The 19,754-nt window shown below is 33.8% G+C and overlaps 1 protein-coding gene across 1 annotated transcript in view; it reads left to right on the top strand.

Annotated features, from left to right (window-relative positions):
- Positions 1–3,563: 3,563 nt before the first annotated feature.
- Positions 3,564–19,754, top strand: part of LOC144964038 (uncharacterized) — a 29,102-nt gene continuing 12,911 nt past the window's right edge. The window contains exons 1-2 of the mRNA XM_078897983.1: positions 3,564–3,857; positions 10,627–12,218. Of these exons, the coding sequence (XP_078754109.1) occupies positions 3,845–3,857; positions 10,627–12,218 (1,605 nt within the window). The 5' untranslated portion in view covers positions 3,564–3,844. The remainder of the gene's footprint in view (positions 3,858–10,626; positions 12,219–19,754) is intronic.

The raw sequence follows: 19,754 nt of genomic DNA, 5'->3' as shown, positions 1-19,754 counted from the left end.
GGTTCAAACCCCACCACCGCCGCGAAAAAAAATTTTATTCTCTAATGTCTTCTGGCACTTTTCTACTCACTTCATATCTTGTTGTTACCAACATAAGTGCCTGCTCCACTCACTTTTCTGAATTAAAAATTCACCCCATACACCGGAGCATACTCAATGTCTCAATCGTTTCTGTGTTATATGTTTGTGTTGAGAAAATTGGCTATTAAGCTTAACTGCTGGTCAAAATTACTTCGCGATGGTGGTGTGCGAACGAATCGGCGGTCTCAAGAAGTGGGTGAGAGAGGGATCTAGAAATGACTTGGGTTTGAAACGAATATTTTGTTCGTGGATAGCTCACACGGTAGAGCCACGCTCTCACCTGCCAGGCGGAGTTGTCGTACCAATAAGGTCGCAGGTTCAAACCCCACCACCGCCGCGAAAAAATTTTTATTCTCTATTGTCTTCTGGCACTTTTCTATTCACTTCATATCTTGTTGTTACCAACATAAGTGCCTGCTCCACTCACTTTTCTGAATTAAAAATTCACCCCATGCACCGGAGCATACTCAATGTCTCAATCGTTTCTATGTTATATGTTTGTGTTGAGAATATTGGCTATTAAGCTTAACTGCTGGTCAAAATTACTTCGCGATGGTGGTGTGCGAACGAATCGGCGGTCTCAAGAAGTGGGTGAGAGAGGGATCTAGAAATGACTTGGGTTTGAAACGAATATTTTGTTCGTGGATAGCTCACACGGTAGAGCCACGCTCTCACCTGCCAGGCGGAGTTGTCGTACCAATAAGGTCGCAGGTTCAAACCCCACCACCGCCGCGAAAAATTTTTTATTCTCTATTGTCTTCTGGCACTTTTCTATTCACTTCATATCTTGTTGTTACCAACATAAGTGCCTGCTCCACTCACTTTTCTGAATTAAAAATTCACCCCATGCACCGGAGCATACTCAATGTCTCAATCGTTTCTATGTTATATGTTTGTGTTGAGAACATTGGCTATTAAGCTTAAGGGGAGGGGCGACACCTGAAACTATTTTCAAGAATAATGATTATATCCAATATCTTTTTATATGGGACATAGCCTATGACCAATGGATTCGAACCATGTGATTTATTTGGGTGGGCGTGTCCGGTTGCCATGGTGACGGCCGCCATCTTGGATTTTACTCTTCTCTGGGTGCTATTTTAAAAAGTTACTTTCTCAATAAGTTTCCATGGAATTTTCTTGAAATTTTGCATGGTTGTATATTTGTATATTATAAAAAGAAATACAGAGCATTTTTTGAATATTTTAATAGATTTCTATTTACAAATTTTTAAAAAATATATTTTTTCGGTATGATAAAAATCAGGTTTTTTGACATAAAAATGTCAATTTTTCAAAAAATAATAAAGATATTTAAAATTCCTTCTGTATGATTTTAGATAATCACTATAGCTCTAGACATGCAAAGTTTTAAACAAATTGATTGATAAATGACAAAATAAGATAAAAAATAGTGTTAAAAAATGTCATTTTGAGAAAAACGAGATCAAAGATAACAATGAATGAAAATAATAAGACAAAACGGTACAACCAGCTCAAAACATATCAGCACCGTATGAGGGTCCCCCGTGTTCTTTTTCTGCCTCCCTCTGGGCTTTTTCACGGGTCTGAGCTTTCATTTTCCGTCTTTTTTTTCTCTTTGTGTTGAGCAACCCTTATGCTCTGGTCAAGTCTTTTTGACTCTGCTTGCTGACTCAACATCTGGGAGTGTTCTCCCAGTCCACCGATGCCCAAAGACACTTTCAGGGATGTTATTTCTGTTGGACCAAAATTATACTCTGCACCAAACTCAACTTTTTTTTAGGGAATGGAAGTATGTTTTATGGCATCTTGACCAAACAGAATTATGAATTATTATTTGGATTTTGTGTTGTCTTCATCTCACAACACTTCAACAAAGCATATACAGGCTTCAAGTGCTCATGAATCAAATCAAAATTCAAAGGTGTATTTACACGCTGCTTGTGTCAACAGGATACACATGAGCAGCAATATTTTTTATAAAAGCTTCTGGAGTCCGGTTCAGGAGGACAATACCTATGTTGAGGGAAGTCATTGGTGTAATAACCGTGGTAAAGACCAGCAAGAATAGCCCATTTCATTTCTTTCCGCTGTGGCATTGCTTGGAATCGCTTTATCATAATACTACTATCACACACCAAATTCCAATCAAAGATTTGTGGTCACGGGTCAACCACGAGACATCATAACTTTCTTGCTTTCTTGGCTTTTGTAGCAAATAACTGTTGCTAATGTTTGGATTTTTTTGTCACTTTAGGTATATTTATAATAATCCAGTAAAAATTGGAAATATTTAGAGATAATTAACGTGAATACGTGTCAAAATTTGATAAAACAACTGATCAATCGAAATGTAAACAAATCGTAGTAAAATATAATAGTAAGAGAGGCGAACTTTCACCCTGACTCAACATCCAATCCCTGGCGCGGAGTCAGAGGTCGAGAACAAGGTCAGCCAATCAGATCGCACCATTCGTGATCACGTTGTATTTACCTGACAACTTGACCTCTTATCAGCTGTTTGACACACAATCTTTGTTCGCGACTAACAGTTTCTAAACTCCTCCCCTGCCCATATTCTGATATTTATGAGACTGAAACCTTGTCAACTAGACGGGCAAAGAGTAGACTAAACTATCGATATCAAAATTTACAACATCGATATGTATTATAATGCTTTTCAGTCCTATTATTTTCAGTTGAATTCTCACAAAAAATTGAAAAGTTTGGTATTTTCATGTCGACTTCCATGTTTATGAAAGACGATTTACAAACTTTATATTATCCAAATCACCATCTCAGTGCTGAAAATATGTGAAAAAATGATTGTTCTTTGATAATAAATAAAAAACTGAAATTTTATATTTTGACCCAAAAATCGATATTTCAGGTGTCGCCCCTCCCCTTAACTGCTGGTCAAAATTACTTCGCGATGGTGGTGTGCGAACGAATCGGCGGTCTCAAGAAGTGGGTGAGAGAGGGATCTAGAAATGACTTGGGTTTGAAACGAATATTTTGTTCGTGGATAGCTCACACGGTAGAGCCACGCTCTCACCTGCCAGGCGGAGTTGTCGTACCAATAAGGTCGCAGGTTCAAACCCCACCACCGCCGCGAAAAAATTTTTATTCTCTATTGTCTTCTGGCACTTTTCTATTCACTTCATATCTTGTTGTTACCAACATAAGTGCCTGCTCCACTCACTTTTCTGAATTGAAAAATCTACTACTACTACTACTACTACTACTACTACTACTACTACTACCAATATGTCTTTTATCTTCCATTATAGTCTGGAAAGTTCTGTTCCCTGACGCTGACCTTTGCTTATCAATTAGATCACCCCCCTGGGGCACCATATCCTCTACCCACGCCACGCTAACACTTCATTCATACTGCAACCACCATTGAGTACAGACGATACAAGTTATTTTTCATTATATTTTATTTGTTTTCCACGTTTATTTGTGTATTGTTGTGCTGACGAAGGGTTTGTACCGAAACGTCCATTGTCTGTTTTGTTCCCATACGAAGCCTTTCCATTTTCACTCTTTCGTTAGTATTTTACGATCACCGGCTTCAGGCAGCCCTTACCGTTTTCTAATTTCGGTTACACACTCCACAAGTGTGAACACACTATACGTTGAGCCCTAAACACACCTTGCGGTTTTTCTCTTCGGCTGGCCTGTCTCAGCCCGCCTAGAACTAAACCTATCAGCGAAAAACTATCTATCTTATATAGCTCTGAGTCTCGCTCACTTGATTGTATCAAAAGATTCGGTGATGGAGGTAAAAGGTATGTGTTGCATGAAGTTTCTCGATAGTTAACAGACAGTATTGTTTCTTATACAAATTAATATATTATAACGTGTTGCTATTGGTTGTTGGTTGTATATTTTTACATTTTTGTGAATTTCCATATATCTATCTATCTATCTATCTATCTATCTATCTATCTATCTATCTATCTATCTATCTATCTATCTATCTTGCCTTATCGTTCCAGTCAGTTGAATTATAAATATACATTGTCGCCATAGATTCTCAATTTTGTGTTAAAACATTTTTATGCATGCCAAGTCTGTAAACGAATTTCCATCTTTTTGATGAATAAAGTATGTTATTATTATTATTATTATTATTATTATTATTATTATTATTATTATTATTATTATTATTATTATTATTTATTATTATTATTATTATTATTATTATTATTATTATTATTATTATTATTATTATTATATTATTATTATTATTATTATTATTATTATTATTATTATTATTATTATTATTATTATTATTATTATTATTATTATTATTATTATTATTATTATTTTATTATTTATTATTATTATTATTATTATTATTATTATAATTATTATTATTATTATTATTATTATTATTATTATTATTATTATTATTAATATTATTATTATTGTTATTATTATTATTATTGTTATTATTATTATTATTATTATTATTAATTATTATTATTATTATTATTATTATTATTATTATTATTATTATTATTATTATTATTATTATTATTATTATTCCTCATGTCAAAATTTTAAATGTCGCTAAAATATTATTATGAAGTATGAAATCACATACGAGATTAATTTGTAAAACAATAGATATCAAAACAATTGTGATTCATGACAAGGTGTCTATTTACGGAAACGTTTATAATAATGATTAAAAAATCATTTTCCCTTCATTCATTCTGATGGAATAATTGCATTGAGGGTCCATCACAAAAGAAAAGATCCAGATAACCCATGCGTCAGCCGCAGTGCAGTACGGAAAATCGAGCAATCGGGGCTAAATTTCTTGCTCAAGAAAAAAAAAAAAATAACGAACAAAGAACAAAAAAAAAACCAAACAAACACCCCCCCCCCCCCCCCCCCCCGCCAAAAAAAAAAAACCACAAAAAAATCTAAAAACAAAACAAAATAAAACAAACAACCAGAAAACAAAAACAAGACAAAATGCGACCATCGGGACTCAAACTTAGGACTTCCAGTGAAATTGTAATGCCCTATAGGTAATATAATATTCGGCCATCTTGCTCTTATGGGTACGTATGAATTTTAATAAATTTATGATCAGCAGGTAAAATGCCTCTAGTCCATGGCGTTACTAAGTTATCGACGTGTTTTCGTGTGCTCTAAACTGTTCAATAAATAGGACGAAGTTGACGTCACCCACATCTTTGCTATTGTTTTTAGACAGCCATTTTTATGATTTGAACTCACTAGATTCTATCAATAAGACTATAAACGCTTAAAGTTACACAAAGTTTTGTGCGTTGGTACTTTATATTCGGCTGATAGAAGTTTTGCGTATTTTACCTAAACGCAATGCATCAATGTTACAGAACATCGTTTGAAATCTTTGATTGCTCCTTATAAAAGTGCAATAAAGTTCAACAAGCTGTTCACAATTTGAATTTTTGCCTTGCCGTATCGTTCCAGTCGGTTGAATGGAAACAGAAGTTTTACGGTCTCGTGAAGTTTTAAAATGAAAGCAGCTGGGCAGAACGAAATAGACATGGCGAAGATATAAGTAATTCAATTCACACTACATAATTGAACATAACAATAATATAATATGATATATAATGATAATAATAATAAAATAATGATAATGATAATAATAATAATAATAATAATAATAATAATAATAATAATAATAATAATAATAATAATAATAATAATAATAATAATATAATAATAATAATAATAATAATAATAATAATAATAATAATAATAATAATAATAATAATAATAATAATAATAATAATAATAATAACAATAGTAATAATAATAATAATAATAATAATAATAATAATAATAATAATAATAATAATAATAATAATAATAATAATAATAATAATAATAATGACGATGATGATGATAATGACGATGTTGATGATGATGGTAAAATTGATATTGATGATGATGATACTACTACTACTGCTACTACTACTACTACTACTACTACTACTACTACTACTACTTCCCCGGTTGATGGTCATAACCATCACTCAATTAATATTTTGAACTCAAACGTCAGTATTAAATGCCATTAAAGAGAAGACGATCATTTGGGAACGGCTGTTGTTTTGATGTGTGTCCTGAGTGTGTTCTATTTTTAAGAAACTTATAAAAAGAACTGTTATCTTACAATAATTATCTTCTAGGAAGATTATTATTATTATTATTATTATTATTATTATTATTATTATTATTATTATTATTATTATTATTATTATTATTATTATTATTATTATTATTATTATTATTATTATTATTATCATTATTATTATTATTATACCGATCATCAATTTCCAACCAAAGCATAATATTGTTATAAATAAATATATGGACGGTGTCTCAACATGAGAAAATATGAAATTAGCAGTTGTTGTATTAGGCGCTGAAATTTCGCTAGTTCTGTGAACAGACATATGTAAACTTTTATCGCTGAAGTCCATATTCTATTTTTTCGAACATACAAAAATGTTAAGATTATTATTGAACTTCCCGTCGACTGCCTTTTGCCAGCAACCACCATTATTTTCGGCCTCTTGACTTCCTTTCTTCTTATTTTGATTTTTAATTTTTAAAATTTTAAATTTTCTTTCTTTTCGTTGGTCTTAAATATTTTCCTTACATTGTCAGGTCGTTGTTAATTGTGATATTTGTGACCTGTTTTTAATGGAGTGATTTGGATAAAAATTGAATTTGTAGACAAAAAATATGAGACCTGGATTTAGTTTATTGGATTCAATTAGGAGAAAGTATACAATTTCCTCAAGAGCAAAAATCTAAAATGTTGATAATAATACTGAAGTCCATATTCTATTTTTTCGAACATACAAAAATGTTAAGATTATTATTGAACTTCCCGTCGACTGCCTTTTGCCAGCAACCACCATTATTTTCGGCCTCTTGACTTCCTTTCTTCTTATTTTGATTTTTAATTTTTAAAATTTTAAATTTTCTTTCTTTTCGTTGGTCTTAAATATTTTCCTTACATTGTCAGGTCGTTGTTAATTGTGATATTTGTGACCTGTTTTTAATGGAGTGATTTGGATAAAAATTGAATTTGTAGACAAAAAATATGAGACCTGGATTTAGTTTATTGGATTCAATTAGGAGAAAGTATACAATTTCCTCAAGAGCAAAAATCTAAAATGTCGATAATAATAATGAGTCTTTTTTGCACTTTTTGTATCAACAATATGTATTGTGAAGTGTTATGTATTTTTTCACGACATATTTCATCATTTGTAGACCGAGTGTTCTTTCTGACTTCATACTGTGATACTTGATCATGAGTAATTGTACATTTCATTTTTTAAAAAAGAGGGCATGAGGATAGCGTCGCGGTGTTGGCCAGTATCGGATAGTGGTGCTGATAGAACGTTGTTTTCATAAACCCCATATATGCAATATTAAAAATAGATTCATGTACACAGATGTTCCAATATAAAGCACAGTGAACATGACTGTAAACAAATCAAAGTTTAGAACTAAATTTCACTTTTCAATATCCATATCAAGAGAGAAATGGGAAATGGAAAAAAATGAACGATATCTTAGTCAACAATTATAGATTTTATGCACCTTGAAAACCCACAGAAGAGGAAAATGCAATCTTTTTACTTTTCTTTTACTTATTTTGTTTTGTTATTCTTTGAATATTTAGGGTAGTTGACATCGATAAAGGTAATATTTTATTGATATCAGAAGTATGAAATCGAAAGTATTAAAAAGATGGACTTAAATTTCTCAAATAAAGGGCAAATCCGATATTCTTTCTTTTATTTAAGATTATTACTGTTTACCAGATAACTGTCATACTCTGGAAAAACCAGTATTTAAAACGTTGGCCATAAAACTCGACCTTCAACTATTGGTCAATTTAAATGACCCTCATTTGGCAAAACTATCAACAACAAAAAAAAAAAAACCCAAAAACAACAACAATTAAAACAAAAATAAAACAAACAAAAAAAAAAAACACATTAAAAAAACAAATAAAAAACAAACAAAACAAAACAATATGGGTGCGAGAGAAAAATAGGGGACAAATTACGACAGTATTTTAGTTAGTACGAAGTCCTTACCAAAGATATTCGAAAATTCGAAAAGCAACACGAACAAAACATTAAGTTAATTCTTGTCAAGTTCAATAAAAATAAATGCTGTGTTGGTTCAGAAACTATGCAAGTTATACCAAACTCGTATAAAAATCACGATATCGAAAGTTTCCAAAATTGCCTTTTGTTTTAGCAGTGCTTTGTTTTTAATGTAAGAAGTTCCCGCGTCTGGTTGAAAAACAAATGACCAATCGGGGCGAAGTCTGGAATAAGTTTTTTAACTTCTAACAATGCTACATAATAGGATTCAATAGTCTGATGTCACGTCCACCCAGCAACTAGCAGCTTGATTCTAAACAAAGAAAATCGGTATTTTGTATTCTTCATGCTGACTAGAACTTTTCACATTTTATGTGATCAGAATATATAGAAGTCAAAACATGATCACATTTATAATGTTTTTCTCCTATGGAAAAACTTTTATGCTCGTCGGAGAAGTATTTCATAAGAGCGTCCGCCAATGTTCCGATAGTTTAGAACCAGTTTCTAAGTTACTATGCGGCATTACGAGGGAAGCGACGTCACGACTGTTGAAGCATATTGTAGTACGGGCAGAAATCATATTCGATTTATTTACCCTGACTTGAATCCTATGGACCACAGCATTTGGTCATGCTGGTTTAAAAGAGTGTTATAACGTTTGACACACAAACAAAGTTAAAAGAGGCAATTCAAAATGAATTGTCATGGGATCGACTCATTATTCATGATTAAGAAAACCAATTTGATCATTGGAAAAAAATGCTACGGATCAGTCATAAAACAAAAGGAGGAATCGAAAAATCACATCAAAATTTGAGAATTACGTCATAATTCTCCGATATTGCATTTTTGCGGTGGGTTCAATAAAGCACGTGTGGAATTCAAATTTTTCAATATATTTGTATTTTATAGTCTGGCGTCTACAGGCTTCTAAACTTTTCCGGGTATTTTTCCTCGCGCATACATACATACATACATACATACATACATACATACATACATACATACATACATACATACTTACTTACTTACTTACTTACTTACTTACTTACTTACTTACTTACTTACTTACTTACTTACTTACTTACTTACTTACTTACTTACTTACTTACTTACTTACTTACTTACTTACTTACTTACTTACTTACTTACTTACTTACTTACTTACTTACTTACTTACTTACTTACTTACTTACTTACTTACTTACTTACTACTTACTTACTTACTTACTTACTTACTTACTTACTTACTTACTTACTTACTTACTTACTTACTTACTTACTTACTTACTTACTTACTTACTTACTTACTTACTTACTTACTTACTTACTTACTTACTTACTTACTTACTTACTTACTTACTTACTTACTTACTTACTTACTTACTTACTACATACATACATACATACATACATACATACATACATACATACATACATACATACATACATACATACATACATACATACATACATACATACATACATACATACATACATACATACATACATACATACATACATACATACATACATACATACATACATACATACATACATACATACATACATACATACATACATACATACATACATACATACATACATACATACATACATACATACATATATATATATATATATATATATATATATATATATATATATATATATATATATATATATATGAAGGCTGTTTCAATCAGGCATTAACCTATTTTAATTAATATACTACTGTATTATGGAAATTAACATAGCACGAGACGAACCTTTTGATTAATAAAATTTGAACGGTCCGGAAAATTTTTGGTAAATCCGAAGGCCAAAGGTCAAATTAAGGACTCATGAATAGTCCATAGCAGATATTCTAAATAACGACTTGAATCAAACGGCTATAATATAATTACCCTTAATTTATGAACGTTTGAAAAGTGTTTGTATGGCTGTAAGGAACAATATTGATATTGATACCCGGCCCAACCTTATTTTTTAAAAAAATGATATAATCAATAATATAGTATCAATAAAACAATATTCACGATGACTTATTTACTTTTGAATAGCGAACTCAATATTTGGAAACAAACATCTCATTTTTTTCTCTATTATGGCGACCCGATGGTGATTGTATATCATCTTATTGAGTAGAGATAAAACATAAAACAAAACAAATATAAATATAAAAATAAAAACAAAAAAGAATTTAGAAACCCTAGAAAATATTATACCCCAAATTCGATGAAAAAACCCCCAGAAACATACTTTTAAAAAATTAATAAGAAAGAATACAAAATGGCGATATACCGATGTATGCTTATTTGCAAATAATAGTGTCAAACTAGTTGAGATTTGTCAATATAAACAAACATCTTGTTTACAAAATAATTTCCAATATTTTTCTATATTTCAGGTAAATCAGAAATAACCATCGACAATTTGGGATGTGGTCCTTTTCAAGTAATCCTAATGATCAGTCTTGGCATTTTGTGCTCTGGGGCTTTAGCCTTCAGCAATCACCTCATGGCTTTTGGCAATTACAACCCAGGATGGCGATGCCTTGACCAATACAACGACACGGTCGACGGATATATCTTTACAAACAGCAATTACTCAGAAAATGATAAGGATGAATTTGAGGTTGGAGACTATAAATTGAGCAGTAAAAATGGATTAATAAAAAACGACACAACCTTGAAAGAATACATCCTAGATGATTGTCCCGCTTTTGAGTCGTGTAAAAACATTGAATTCAATCCAAAGGCGTCCACCATTGTCACGGAGTGGGGTCTCGTCTGTGGAAAAGCCTGGATCCCATCCTTCATAATATCTCTACAAATGATTGGATTTCTGATCGGCGCATGTCTGGCTGGAGTTACGAGTGATGCATTTGGTCGAAAATGGGTTTATTGTCTTTCAATGTTTTTAGTTCTTATTTTTGATTTATTATCAATTTTTTCTACATCCTGGCAGATGTTTGCGGGTTTGCGGCTTCTAATGGGAATCCCATTGTCTATCTTTTATACTGTCCACCCTGTATACATGGCAGAGTTTATGCCAACGAAGTGGAGGGCAATTGTTTCGGGTATGCCAACCTATCCGTTGATTATTTTTTTTTTCAGCATGACATGTTTCTTCTTGAAGGACTGGCGTGACATCCTTATAGCAACGTGTGGTTTATTTGCATTAGCTCTGATCCCAGTCATTTGGTTGCCCGAGAGTTTGAGATGGCTCGAGGTAAAAAACAAAGAGGTCCAGTTTCAAAATACAGCCCAAAAGATAGCAAATTATAATGGCAAGAGAGCACCTGCTCTGGAGTATCTAAACCAAGAGAGAAAATCAGAAATTCATAGTCAGAATATCAGAGATGCGATGAACAACATCCTTCACCTCTTTAAAGGGGAATACAGAAAGGCCACACTTCTTACATTTATTCCATGGCTTTCAGTAAGTCTTTTGTATTATTCAATAGCTTTTGGAGTGAAAGCTTTGAGTGGTAATTTTTACTTTAATCTGATAATGAATTACGGAATAGAACTTGTCATTGACTTTGGCCTCATGTTTGCCCCGAATATATTTGGGAGGAAAAAAGCAGGTGTCGTTTTCTCTGGATTTTCGGGCATTTGTTTACTGGTCGCTGCCTGGTTTCAAGAAAGTCTATCTGGAGATGCAAAGGCGTATGGAGTTTCTGTTTTAGCCACATTCGGTAGGGTTAGCATCAGTGCTTTTTGGGTTGTCTTGTCGCTGTTTATGATTGAAATTTACCCCACAGTTATTCGTGTAACTGCCAATAGCTGGGGGCTATTTTTGACAAGGCTAGGGGCAATACTTGCTCCTGTTTTGATACCAAACGAAGAAAATACAGTGTATATTTGTTACATAATCATGGGCATAGTTGCCATCGTTTGTGCCTCTCTAGTTATTTTTCTCCCAGAGACTAGGGGTAAATCATTGAAAGAAACCCTAAAAGAGAACATCACTCATAGTGATAATGAGGTGAATATAATATAATATGACTCCACATGTTCAGTATAAATTTTACTTACCAAACAATTAGAATTCACTCCAGCTGTCAGTCAGACTTGAAAGCAGTGTTGATCAATTCTAAAATGAATCTGAAAACTTATCTCTTTAAGAAGTATTTATATTATATTATGCCAATAATAGCAAAGCGCATGTATATATATATATATAATATATATATATATATATATATATATATATATTATATATATATATATATATATTTATACATACACACACATGACTTACTTGACTTATGAGCCTTTCGCATCTCTGTCATTGGACGCCTCGGCTGCCTCCACCAGGTCGTTGTTATTGGCCTTCCCCTGAATGAGTTTTCACCCTTTTGAAATACTCCGTCATTGCAATATTGGCAGGCATTTTCTAATCTCTTCTCAGAATATGACCAAAACAGCACCATCTCCGTTCCAGAATTTCGATGGAGAGTGGTCTTTCACTTTCATTAGTTTTATAATATGTGTGTTTATGAATGTGTATACCTACTTGTTTAAGACGTAGGTGTGTATATATTCATGTAATTTATGTGTGTACAATGTATATATGGATGTGCTTGTGTGTTTTTGTGTGTGTGTGTGTGCATGTGTGTGATTGGATGCATGTGAGCTTATATTCATGAATATGTCCGAAACTGCAATATGTAATATTTTAACTGATAATCAATGTAAAGCATAATCATAATACAGGCGGACATTTATCATCATATTACATTAAATTGGGCTATTTAAGCAATATTTAAGTTTCTCTTTGGGTTCACTCTATTTTATACATCCGTTTTCCTAAAATTGACTGTTAGCATAATCGGTTGTCAGCTAAGCAAAAGCTAAAAGTAACGTTGTGAATAGAGATACGTTGACCGAGTTTCTTTTCTAAATCTTCTTCCGTTCCCAATCAGTGACGAAAGATAGAGTCAGCATATTATTAGAGGGCGTTTCCAAACTCCTCGCCACTCTAGATCCAAAGAAAGCATGTGGCCCAGACAAAATACCATCCCGTCTCTTAAAGATATTGAGTAACGAATTTGCACCTGCCCTCACACATTTGTTCAAACTCTCTCTTGAAACGGGAGACATACCAATTGTTTGGAAGCACGTCCAACCCATCTACAAGAAAGGTGATAGAAGCAGGGCTCAAAACTACCGTCCAATTTCATTAACCTGCATTTGCTGCAAACTGTTGGAGCATATAGTGAGATCCTCAATAACCGAATATCTCGAAACTAACAGTATTTTTTGTGATGAACAGCACGGATTTAGGAAGCACCACTCATGTCAAACTCAACTTCTATCATTAACACATGATCTGTCAGCTGCTATTGATAAAGGTGGTCAAATTGATCTAGTACTACTGGACTTTGCCAAGGCCTTCGACAAGGTCCCTCACCATCGGTTAATCCAGAAATTGTATGACGTTGGTATCAGGAACAAAACCTTACAATGGATTGCAACTTTTCTGGACAATCGCACCCAACAAGTTCTTGTCGACGGCGAGACTTCCACTATCGGGATGGTGACATCGGGCGTACCTCAGGGCTCAGTCCTTGGGCCCGTCCTATTTTTAGTGTACATAAACGATCTTCCACGAGGTATAAGGTCAAAAGTGCCCCTCTTTGCTTACGACGCAGCATTATATAATCAGATAAAAACAACAGACGACTGCAAAACACTAAATGACGATCTAGCTAAATTACAAGAATGGGAAACAATAAATCAAATGGAATTTAACGTATCAAAGTGCAATGTTCTAACCATCACAAATAAGAAAGCACCTACAGTAGAGCATGCCTATAGCGGGACTTTTGGTCCCAGCAGAAAAATCCCGCTGTAGGCAAGTTCCCGCTATAGGAAAGCGGGGGAAAATGTCCCAAAAATATACAGTGGAATCCTGTTGTAACGAGATGTATTGGACTGGTGCGAAAAATCCGTTATAGCAGGATTCTCGTTATAAGAGATCATGTATTCAGAAAAGTGAGTGGAGCAGGCACTTATGTTGGTAACAACAAGATATGAAGTGAATAGAAAAGTGCCAGAAGACAATAGAGAATAAAAATTTTTTCGCGGCGGTGGTGGGTTTGAACCTGCGACCTTATTGGTACGACAACTCCGCCTGGCAGGTGAGAGCGTGGCTCTACCGTGTGAGCTATCCACGAACACAAAATATTCGTTTCAAACTCAAAGTCATTACTAGATCCCTCTCTCACCCACTTCTTGAGACCGCCGATTCGTTCGTACACCACCATCGCGAATAATTTTGACCAGCAGTTAAGCTTAATAGCCAATATTCTCAACACAAACATATAACATAGAAACGATTGAGACATTGAGTATGCTCCGGTGTATGGGGTGAATTTTTAATTCAGAAAAGTGAGTGGAGCAGGCACTTATGTTGGTAACAACAAGATATGAAGTGAATAGAAAAGTGCCAGAAGACAATAGAGAATAAAAATTTTTAGGCGATCGGCGATCGGGGGCGTGGCAGTATAAAAAAGTGGACAATTTTTTTCGGATTTTCGCTGTTTTCACGTCGGATTCGTGATCAGCGTCAAATTTACAATAGGTTTGATACTAAGAACTGTGTGTTTACTCCAAAAATTGGTGAAATTAGAAATAAATTTTAATTAATAGTGAGGCTATGTGGCCGACAGAACCGATCCCAGTTACTGTCTGTTATTCTATCTTTCGTCTTGCCACAATAGTGATTACTTCTCACTAAATTATATCAATTAGACTGTTGAAGGAACGAAATTGACATCATTCCACTCTTTGTTATTGTATTAAGGCAGTCATTTTGGTAATTAGTTCTCACTAAATTATATCAATCAGACTTTTAACGTTCAAGGTTACTTGTAGTTTTGTATGACGGTACGTTATTTCCGACTGGTGGATGTTGCGAGCATTTTACCTAAACTCATAGCATCAATAACCGTCCAAGATATTCGCATCATATGTAGCAATAGCTATAATAATCTAACATGTCGAGAGAGAGAGAGAGAGAGAGAGAGAGAGAGAGAGAGAGAGAGAGAGAGAGAGAGAGAGAGAAAGAGAGAGGGAGAGAGAGAGAAAGAGAAAGAGAGAAAAATTTACTTGCGCTATATATACCGCTATATTCAATAAAGGTGCTCAAATCACTTTATAAGGGTCTTTGGCCAACATAAAAACATGTTAGACGAGACATGACTGTTAAGCGATATTGCAATTGTTTCCCGACAGAGACGACGCTGTAAACAGCGAGGTACTCATTTTAACAGTGAACCAGGTGAGAGAATGCGAGTAAAGAGCCTTTTCCAAGGACTCAATTATGCGCCACTCACAGCGGGACTCGAATCCAGTACCGTCCGATCCAAAGGCGAGTGTCATTTCACAAGATCACATGCATAGCCGCACAAAAAAGTGATGAGAGAATAGATTCATATGTATTGAAGGAGGAGAGAGCGGATGGAGTGAGTAAAGTTCTTGGATATTTATAGAAGGAACCAAATTGACGTCACTCATCTCATTGTTATTGTTTTTTGACACCCATTTTTATGATTAGTTCTCATTAAAATATATCAGACTATAACGTTCAAGGTTCCATGTAGATCTTTTGGCTGGAGTGATATTTATGGCTGGCGGACTTTGTGAGTATTTTAATTTAACACAGAGCATCAATAGAAGGAATGAATTTGACGTTAGTCAACCCGTTGTTATTGCTTTTAGACAGCATTTTATAATTAACTTATCACTAAGTTATATCAATCAGACAATGAACGTTCGCGTTTGCAGTTTTGTGTGTTAATATGTTATACCCCGATGGAGATGTCGTGAGTATTTTTCCAATACGCATAACATCAATACATTTGCAATCCGATTTAAGTTTAAAAGCAACGTAGACCACGGAAATTTTTCCATTTTGTGGACAATAAAGATTTTTTATTTATCGTCATTATTATTATTATTATTATTATTATTATTATTATTATTATTATTATTATTATTATTATTATTATTATTATTATTATTATTATTATTATTATTATTATAATTACTATTATTATTATTATTATTATCATTATTATTATTATTATTATTATTATTATTATTATTATTATTATTATTATTATTATTATTATTATTTAAAAACAAATCGACAGTGTTCCCGTGGCAGGTTAAACGGGTACTCCTCGGGACTACTCGCATTCCCCCCCCCCCCCCCCCCCCCCCCCACCCACCACCACCACACACAGCTCTTTTCTTTTTCTTTTTTTTTTTTTTTGGGGGGGGGGGGGCGTTGTTTGTAGATTATAATTCAAGGTTACAATGCCCACCCCATTCCAAGGCTTTTTGGCATCTGCCAATCCCAAATGTCTGTGTCAAGGTCGACCGTCATGTCGCGTCAACGGGTGAGGAGGAAAAAAAAAAAAAGAACTGGCATATTATTATATCATTACATTGAAAATTATGAAAACTATTTTTTATTTTGTATGAAATCCTTTATAAGTTTTACGATGAACAAGAACGAAACTTTTGCCATCTACCTCTTCCTGGCGCAACATTTATAAAAATATTATTAAAAAAAAATAATAACACAGCATTTATTTGGCGCAATATCCACGTGCTCAAAGCGCTTTACAAGGGTCCCAAGGCAACAGCAATATTAGACTTGAAAGACGAGACATGACGCCTGTCAGGCGATGTGACATTTTTTCCCAACAAAGACAACGAACGGCCATGTTCTCATTTTACACCTGAGTACGGTGAGAGAATGTGAGTAAAGAGCCTTTTCCAAGGACTCAACTCTGCGCCACTCAGAGCGGGTCTCGAAACCTGAACCTTCCGATCCGAAAGCGAGAGTCATACCACTTGATCCATCACAAAACAGGGAGGGGCACTTTTCTGTCGGCCACATAGCCTCAATATTAATTAAAATTTATTTCTAATTTCATCAATTTTTGGAGTAAAAACATAGTTCTTGGTATCAAACCTATTGTAAATTCGACGCTGATCACGAATCTGACGTCAAAACAGCGAAAATCCGAAAAAAATTGTCCAATTTTTTATACTGCCACGCCCCCGATCGCCGATCGCCTCGAAAAATATTAATATTAAGCAAAGCGGGCTGTGCGGGCGATCGACCGTACCTAGGTTTATCGGCCAGGTATTTGGCCACACACATTGCGTTTTCACCCAGGTTTGCCTGATCGTGGTTCGGACGCCTATCAAAACCGTGCGTGTATGGAGCCTTTAAGTACAACAAGATCGATGAAATATGATTGGGTTTATCAATTATGTTGGTTGCATGCATACCTCCATAGTGTATTTTCGTGATTTTCTACTTGTAAGCAAGTTCGGACCTTTCCTTGACCCGCTAAACCCAAGCACAGGTAAATGAATTTATATAGTAAAAAAAAGCGGGGTTTGTGTAAGGTCCCGTTGTAGCGATGGTCCCGCTGTAGCGGGTGCCGCTATGGTCATGCTCTACTGTATAACATTTGAATACCAACTTCATGGTCAAAACCTGGAACATGTAAAGACAGCAAAATACCTTGGCATTGAGTTTGCTAAAAACCTCAAATGGAATGACCACATATGTCACCTGGCTTCAAAGGCAAATCAAACAAGCGCTTACATCACCCGCAATTTAAAAAGATGCCCAATCACAACTCAAACCCTTGCTTTTACAACTATTGTTAGACCAATTTTGGAGTATGGCAGCTCAATTTGGGACCCATATACAAAGAAAAACATCGACACCTTAGAAAACATCCAAAGAAAAACAGCAAGACGCATCACAAACACATTCGATCCTTTCTCAAATGCGTCTGAAATATCACAACGGATTGGCCTTGAACCTCTGGAAAAGAGAAGAAAGATAGATAAACTTAAATTGTTCCACAAGATCTACTACAAAAATTCGTGCCTTAAACTTCCAAACGACATCAAAGATATCGGCACAAGAAATACGAGGGGACACACAGCAAGAGTAACCATCCCAACATCAAAAACAGACGCCCACATGTATTCGTTTTTCCCTTCCACTGCCCGACTATGGAATAGCCTCCCAGCTGAAGTGGCTGAAAACGGTTGCCAACATGCCTTCACGCGATTGCTGGAGTTCACAACGTGACTTTTTAATCTATGTGGTTTTAGTATGATGTGCAGAGTTTTAGCAAGTTTAAAATGTAAAACACTACAAACTGTGGAGTGATCCTCGACAATATTGGAGGTTTCCACAAGACGAAGAAGAAGAAGAAGAAGAAGAAGAAGAAGAAGAAGAAGAAGAAAAAATGCGGGCACTTCACTTTAATTTTTGTCTCTTGGTCAGTTGATGTGATACCATATTTCTGAAAAAAAATCTCAACCTCCATAAAAGATATTAGACTGGTCTCTTAAATATTGACAAATTGACGAAAGATCTCGTGATTCAATTAAAAAGGACTGCTTTGAATCCCATGATTTATTTATTTATTTATTTATTTATTTATTATTATTATTATTATTATTATTATTATTATTATTATTATTATTATTATTATTATTATTATTATTTTTATTATTATTATTATTATTATTATTATTATTATTATTATTATTATTATTATTATTATTATTATTATTAATGTTGTTGTTGCTGTTCTTCTTCTTCTTCTTCTTCTTCTTCTTCTTCTTCTTCTTCTTCTTCTTCTTCTTCTTCTTTTATTATTATTATTATTATTATTATTATTATTATTATTATTATTATTATTATTATTATTATTATTATTACTCATTAATAGATGGAAATGTCAGTATTCTTATGTTGTCATTAATTTGTGATCCTCTTCTGAAACTTCGTATTATATCGGAATGATCTAGATTCATAATATTGACTAAATTATTATCATAGTCAAAATGATCAGCATTAAAAAGTTTATGCTTATGAAGCTTATTACACAAAACTCACCTTCAAACATAAGAAAATCCTATCTTACTAATATATGTATGTGGCTGATAGTTTTATGTTACTTTAATGTCATATTTCCCCTGCATTGTTTGACAACTTTATATAGAGTGTGTACCATGGCTTGGCCATGATGTTGTTTTAAATTCGACATTCAAAATAAATCAAAATGTTCAATCCATTACACAGAAACATGTTTATTTGTTGTTGTTTTTGTTTTGTTTTGTTTTATATATAAGTAGGTAGGTGATGTATAGCTCGATCGTGACGACCACCAGATTTATATCACGTCATCCCTATGACACATCGACCGGATACTATCCTAATAGCGTACCTTTTAAACCCCTAACTCTACCTGCCACACACACATGTACGTTATTTTGATTTTAGAACAAACAAACAAACTAAAACAACCTCCCCCCCCCCCCCCACACACACACAAACAGCAACAAGAAAATAACAAAAAGAAAAAACAATACATTGAGCATTTATATAGGGCTATATCCACTTAATGTGCTCAAAGCACTTTACAAATGGTTCCTGGCTACCAGCAAGACTAAAGTAGGACGGAACATGGCATCTGTA

This window comes from Berghia stephanieae, chromosome 2 (assembly GCF_034508935.2).
Source record: "Berghia stephanieae isolate SIO BIC M18660-M18661 chromosome 2, UCSD_Bste_1.3, whole genome shotgun sequence".
In the NCBI taxonomy this organism is placed as follows: domain Eukaryota; kingdom Metazoa; phylum Mollusca; class Gastropoda; order Nudibranchia; family Aeolidiidae; genus Berghia; species Berghia stephanieae.
The sequence above is the reverse complement of the archived record's forward strand: the minus strand, read 5'-3'. Positions and strand labels throughout refer to the sequence as shown.